This window comes from Ciona intestinalis, chromosome 7 (genome assembly GCF_000224145.3).
Source record: "Ciona intestinalis chromosome 7, KH, whole genome shotgun sequence".
Classification (NCBI taxonomy): domain Eukaryota; kingdom Metazoa; phylum Chordata; class Ascidiacea; order Phlebobranchia; family Cionidae; genus Ciona; species Ciona intestinalis.
Genome location: NC_020172.2, coordinates 5,894,044 through 5,901,078, shown reverse-complemented (window position 1 = coordinate 5,901,078; position 7,035 = coordinate 5,894,044). Strand labels below are relative to the sequence as shown.

General features: G+C 37.3%; 1 protein-coding gene and 1 long non-coding RNA gene across 3 annotated transcripts in view; both read right to left on the bottom strand.

The window, feature by feature from the left end:
* Positions 1-606: 606 nt before the first annotated feature.
* Positions 607-1,049, bottom strand: LOC108949609. 2 transcript variants are annotated; one of them, XR_001974790.2, is made up of 4 exons: positions 1,021-1,049; positions 908-964; positions 814-842; positions 607-685 (listed from the first exon to the last, which is right to left on the bottom strand). It is a non-coding gene; the product is annotated as an uncharacterized LOC108949609 (long non-coding RNA). The 2 variants fall into 2 exon arrangements; XR_003396027.1 differs by lacking the exon at positions 1,021-1,049 and having other exon boundaries at positions 814-922.
* Positions 1,050-2,211: 1,162 nt separating this feature from the next.
* Positions 2,212-7,035, bottom strand: part of LOC100182616 (nuclear inhibitor of protein phosphatase 1-like) — a 10,861-nt gene continuing 6,037 nt past the window's right edge. Inside the window, exons 2-10 of the mRNA XM_002125621.5 lie at positions 6,354-6,414; positions 5,971-6,124; positions 5,599-5,709; positions 5,131-5,210; positions 4,581-4,713; positions 3,934-3,998; positions 3,397-3,496; positions 3,041-3,129; positions 2,212-2,668 (exon numbers count right to left, since the gene is read on the bottom strand). Of these exons, the coding sequence (XP_002125657.1) occupies positions 2,540-2,668; positions 3,041-3,129; positions 3,397-3,496; positions 3,934-3,998; positions 4,581-4,713; positions 5,131-5,210; positions 5,599-5,709; positions 5,971-6,124; positions 6,354-6,414 (922 nt within the window). The 3' untranslated portion in view covers positions 2,212-2,539. The remainder of the gene's footprint in view (positions 2,669-3,040; positions 3,130-3,396; positions 3,497-3,933; positions 3,999-4,580; positions 4,714-5,130; positions 5,211-5,598; positions 5,710-5,970; positions 6,125-6,353; positions 6,415-7,035) is intronic.

The following is a 7,035-nucleotide window of genomic DNA, read 5'->3' as shown; positions in this document are numbered from 1 at the left end:
CCGAACGCAGGGTCATGACGTTGCTGACCCACCGCATCGACGTAAAGCGTAATTGTGACGTGGCCATCGTCCAAATTACGCCATACGCGATGTTGTGTTTAACTAAGTTTAACTTGTTGGGGGTTTTACATTTAAAGTTAAATTAAACAAAGTAATTGAAAGGGAATTAAAAGTTAATGTGTATATATTATACTGCGCGTTGATATTACTCGAGTATATGTGTACCAAGACAAGAGTTCTCGCAAAGCAAACCGAGACAATACAAAACCACTGTAAGATTCAAGTCCCGACAGACAAAACACTCGGAAGGAATGAACACTACAGTAGATGCTAATCTTTATCAAGTAAGATTGTTGCAACAATTCCTTTGCATTTGTTTCAAATACATGTAGAAGCACTGAAAAGTGCTTGGGGGACATAGCTGGCAACATTAGATCCAGCAAAAAATAGCTGGCATCACTGTATGAGTGCACCAGCTAACACAAACAAACACATTCATACTTAAACACTAAGCCTAAACCACCTGAAACCGACATCCTTTATCGGCGTCTTTGATCTTCTTTCTTCGCGCGTACACACCTATACTATAAGCCTATACACACTTACAGTAGGCCTATACACACTTAAGCCTACAAACACCTCAAACCGGCATCCTTATATTGGCGTCTTCGTCTTTGTTCTTCGTCTGAAAAACAATATCACTAGGGTATTATATTGAAACAATCTACAAAATTGACAAATATTTACATCGGAACTAAAGGGCTAGCTACAACACTACGTGCTTAACTATATATTGGTTTGAATATAAATTACCTTGCGCTTTTTTTCTCGTCTTTTTCCATCTGCAACAATCAGCATTATTATACGTATTCATCTTAATAATATAGGTTTGCTACGTCATAATCACCTTGAACGCAATTCTCGCGATGGCGGATTTCTCTGTGACGTCACATATACCCATATTCTGTAAAACAAAAAACTTTGAAACAATTTACTTTTTTGACGAAACAATAAACTCACGAAGCAGGTTCTTCTGTTACGTCATCACTGCTTCTGTGACGTCACATCATCGATATTTCTAGAAAAGAGCTTATGTACGTAATAATGCCAATTGTGATTTATACTTTACCAATTCTTTGATCTTCTTGCTTCGCGCTCATAGCGCAAATATAATTAGAATATACAAGTAATGTGCCTTGCGTCGACGCAAAACGCGCATGGGGCCCCATGAAAAAAATCGCGAAACGCACGCGTAACAAACCTTGTTGTGACGTCACAAGCGTGTATGTGTTGGTAAAATATATAGCCACGTTAATTGAGTTCGTGTAACGCGAAGCAAAATAACACATATTTAGACGTAACGATTACAGCGAATGCAACGTCGCGCGTGACGTAATAAACATTGACGTAACGAATAGGCATGGTGACGTAATTTAAGATTAAATATCAAACGCAATACCGCAAAATAACGTCAAAATGCAAGTGACGTAATAAAGAGATCGCTGATACCTGTATCTAGATTCTAGAATGAAAGATAATGTTAATAATAATAATAGTTAAACACAAGGCACATTACTATGTTAGTATAATATATGATATAAATATAGTTACTATATATAGTTAGTAGTGGTGCATATAATGGTTAGTAATATAATAGCAATGCAAGTAATCAAATACTTAACTCAAGCCTTGTAGTAGGAACGCACATAATCCCAATCTGCTGGTGCTTCATCCAAACTGCAGCGTGGTGTGACTGGCGCGCGTAGCAAAGGCGGCGTTTTATGCGCGAGGCAATCAACGAAAAGCGGGGAGGGTAATTAACAATCTCTCGCTAGGTGGGGATAAAGAGCGATAACGTAGAAAAATTTTTACTGTCGTCAATCCTATTTTGCAAAATTGCAATATTTCGTCTTTTTTTACTGAAAATAGCATATTTCGTAAATAAAAAATAAATAAATAGAGTGGAATGGGGAAAGATGGGACACATTTAGCACACAATATCAAAATATCCTGATCGTGTTTTAAATAATTAACAACGGTCTATGGGAGTCGTGAGGATACGGTTTTATAATTCTTTGTATGTTCTTTTTTTACTACTAAATGGGACGAGAAAATAGAATGAAAAGGTGTCCCATATTCCCCCACCCTACTATATCTTAAGCGGATGTAAAAAATACCTTAATATTCTTCAATAACAGAAATAAAACAATATTACATCGTACACAATTTTATTACTTTATGACGTCACAAGCGCGAATACAAAAATCGCGAAAACACTTTCCATTGTCTACGAACCATAATTGGACGCAAGGTGACGTAACACTTAAATATCTATGACGTAACAAACATCATTGTAGGATGCGATATTGAGAGCAAAGACATCATGACAACGACGACTATGACGTCATACAAGCCATTGTTACCACTGCGACGAAACCGCGCGTCAAGGTTCAGCAGAATCCTCGATTCTTCCATTATGTAGTGACTGTGATGTCATAATCATCTTAAATATATATTAATGACGTCACAATCCCCATTATCACACAAGTAGGGAGGGGGCGGGGCGCTTCCCCGGCCACGCCTCCTTCGTATATTTCTTGCGTGGTTTCAACTCGACACTCGTCTCCACTTGGGGGCGCTCAACAACCAACGAGGTTTGAATCGGGACCTGCAACAAAATCAACCAATCACAACGCAGCAATATAACATAAGTGTTTTTGAATTTTTAAGGCTTTTTAAAATCTTTTGAATAAAGTAAAAAAAGATGACATTGTTAAAACGTCGTTATGACATAGACGTCGTTGAATGGTAAGCAAACACCCGACAGCAGGGTAAAAGAGGAAAACTAGGATTTTAAAACACATTGTAGCATCCCTCATTAAGGAATTGCGTCATTTTTTCTCGGAAATGACATGTTCACTCTTTTTTTTAGGAAATCCCATTATTTTTTTTACGTTCTGTTCATAATTTGTTTTGTCTATATTTTTCACGGAAGCCAACACCCTGGGCTAACCATATGATCACATGATAGAATACTCACATCTGATTGGTTGACTTCAACCTCAGGAGCGAGGTTGGGAACAAAACCAACCAATCGCGATAAGCTCGAATCTAACGTCGACTTTTTATCTGGAAACATAGTATTGTGATGTCATATTGGTTTGGAGCATGGAGCAATAATTAGAGATTTGTATCCGAAGATACCAGGTTCGAAGCTTAATGCTGCTAGCATTGAGGGCGTATGTGTCCCTGGGAAGGACAATTAATGACAATTGCTCCAGTGGTCACTAATGTATGAAACAGAACACCCGTGTTATAACGACTGTCTTTTTATGGCCACGCAAGGATGAACAAGTTGCAACCACACCAACAACTACAACGCACACCATAACAAACCTTCCAAATCCTCGTACAACCCTTGGTTGTAAAACTCTTGGACGTGCTTCTTCTGTCCACTAGATGGTGATAGAAAGCCACTCGTGTCACCGCGTTGTCGCTGATTATAAGATGTTTATGTTATGGAGTTTTATATGATATTTATGAACAACTAAATAATTTATGCAAAACTGTAAATAGCTTTTATGGTAGAATGCTTGGCCTGATGCATTCCGAGTCCCCATAAGGGTATAACACTTGTCATGTCAGTTGTGGTACGACCCCACTCATACAGAATAGAAAACAGTATATTATTACAGTAGGGTGGGGGAAGATGGGACACCTTTTCATTCTAATTTCTCGTCCTATTTGGTAGTAAACAAAGAAAATGCAAATAAATATAAAACTGTATCCTCACGAATCCCATAGACCGTTGGTAATTGTTTAAAACGCGATCAGGATAATTGGATATTATGTGCTAAAGGTGTCCCATCTTCCCCCACCAGACTATATATTTCACATTACATTACAGCATAATATTGCGCAATAAACATTCACCTTATTAGGAATCACTTGAACCGATATCATGTTCCGGAATCTTCCAACTGATGAATCTACGTCCTCTGTGATAATCGTATATTATGATGTCATAAATATTATACAGTGATGTCATAATACAATGAAATTCTATTTAACTAGATTTAAAAAAAAGATTCCATTTAAAAAATATCTATTTAGCTTTTATAATGCACTAGTTGGACTTGATTTTTGTTTGTTACATATTACGTGGGATTTGTTCTTGAGTTTTATTTGGTTCCGAGAATCGCCCAACAAATATGACTTGTTGTATGGCACACAAAATATTGGTCATTTAAGATCACAAACTATTGCCAAAAGATCTATTTTACATTTATATCGTACTTAGCAGCAACAACATACATAAACTGTTGTGTTCTTGGGTTTGTATTGAGACACCAAATTGTAGAATGAAAACTAAGGCGAGCACACACGTATATAAAGGGCACTAAATTGCGACATAGCGACACTAATTACTACATAACTACACAATTAATAATGAAACACGCTGACTGCGGCACATTGCGCTAGTAACCTGGCTAAGGCATGCCAGTGCCTTTCTGTCGTGGGTGTGCTCGGAGGCGTGTCCATGACATAAACAATTTCATCATAATTCGATTCAAAATCACCTAGATTTATAATTTCTTCCTCTTCGGCGAAAACCACGGACTTTCGTTTCCGTTTCTGAAACTTGATATTGGTTTCATCGACGGGTAACGCGGCTACTCGCTTGTTGTGGGCCGTGTTGAACTCCGTCAGGTTCTGTGGGTTTAGTGGAATATAACATGATGTATATACTGTGACTACCAGGCAATATTAAAGCCTGGCAATAAAATAAATCCGAAAAACAATAAAAAAAGATACAGGTTAGAGAATCTACTATTGTGGGCAATTGTGTTCCTGGAAAAGACATTTAATGATAAACCTAATGATGCTTAATGTATTGCAGAGGAAACATCAGAACATCAACAACTTGTTATTACTATTGTTCTCTCTAATGTTTACTAATACTACTTTTCATGAAAACATCAAATTGTCAGCCATACATTCAATGAAATCCCATGTTACACGACTGTCACTACCCACAACCCCCATAAACAAGTTACCCATACTCCATAAACAAGTTAGTGAAGTTACCCATAACTCCCCACATAAATAACCCCCCAACCCCAATCTTACATCCAATTCATCCTCTTGCATCGGAAGATCGTGCTTCGTTTCTTCTTTCTTTGGATCTTGAACGGAAACTTGTGGTCGCTCTGTGTGGATAAGTTTGGTGTTTACGCAACTAGAACCAATATAGGATAATATAACTGCAAGGCATCTGGTCCTGATCTAGTGTTCATGAAGTTGGACGGTTCTCGTAACCAAATAACTGTCAGGATCAAGGGCTATAACTTCATGAAGATCAAAGGAAGAATCAAGCTAAATCAAGTTATAAAGTTTCTGGTAGTTTGTATGTAGCTGTACTATGGCACAGTGGCTGGAGTGCTCGATTCTAGATCAAAAAGTATGGGTTCAAGACTTGATGCTGCCACCATTGTGGGCAGATGTGTCCTTGGGCAAGACACTTATCGGCAATTGCTCCAACCCAGTGGTCATTAATGGGTTGTTTTAATTATCAGCCATATAAAAACAATCACCCACCTTTAAGAATATAATATCTTGTGGAAGCCCCGAAATGAAACGTTGCATCAAAAGGTATCGGGGTTGGCTTGTTCCCCTCTAATCTTAGGTTACGAATGAATGAACCGTGCACTGCGATGGAATAATGGAAATTGTAGATTTATTTTAATAAAGAGAATTTATTACTGCTGGTAAAGTGAGCAGATAGAAGACAACAAAAACTACATTTCACACATTTTAGTGAAATGCGACAAATTTATTATTTCTCATTATGGAAGATTGGACGGTATGGTTTTAAAGTAAAAAACTTTCCTTGTTTATGTTTAAAAGAAACGACTATCGTTGGCCCCCACCCCTTCGAAAAGCCTACATCCATTATGACATCATACTTACTACTCCCGAGGTCACAAATGAACATTCGTTTAAGATGTTTATGATACAATAGCACGGCGTGCACACGTGAGCACGAAGCGTGTTCGATCATGAAGTCACATGACTCAGAGTTGCGACCAAAGTAATAACATCGCTTCTCGTCAATCAACAATTTCTGTCGATAGTTTATAATTAAATATTTATTACTGACTTAATTAGGTATTGGTATATTGTACATTGATACTTCTATGAACTTTGTAATTAATTAAACATGGAGTCATTGACATTTTGTTTTGCACAATAGTTTGGTATAATCCCAGGTCCCATGGCGTGTCACAATGCCCATTCTGACATCAGATTTATAGTATGCCTGCCAGCAACAACTTGTAATATTCGTATAATACCTCCACCAGCTTGTCTCCTTTCATCACGTTAAGATGGGTGCCCGATGGTGCAAGGCCTGCCCTGTTAATATGATGTCTATGTTAATATAACACAGAACAGCGAAATACAATATACTTGGATTATTAAAGGTGCAATACATTTAAAATAAGAGACTGATAATGCTAGTTATTGACGAAGTGTCTTTTTGTAGAAAAAAATCACCAACAGTTCGAAAAATCTCAACAATATAAGCGGAAAAATGAAAAATATTGTGTAAACGTATACATTAGAAAAAATAAAAATCTTGTGTATTCTTATACACATGAGAAAAACCATAAACCGTCTTTTATTTAAATACAATGTTATATAAGATATCTATGTAGGAATGGGACATAACTTCCAGTGATTACTGCAAGCCTAAAAACCAACCTCTCATAATGAGATAATGTTGGACCAAGGTTAATGAACAACAACAATGTTGCTTATCCAGAAACACCTTGTGTCCATGTTTCTAATTATTAGTGATGTACCGAAGTTTCGGTTTGCCGAATTTATTCGGCCGAATCAGCGATTTTGACAAAGATTCGGTTTTGGCCGAATCGTGCGTAAAGATTCGCGCAAAACCGAACTTTTTCACAGACAATATAGATACGATTAGCAAGAACTTGCGCAATTTGTGAGATAAGAATTACAGACTATTTG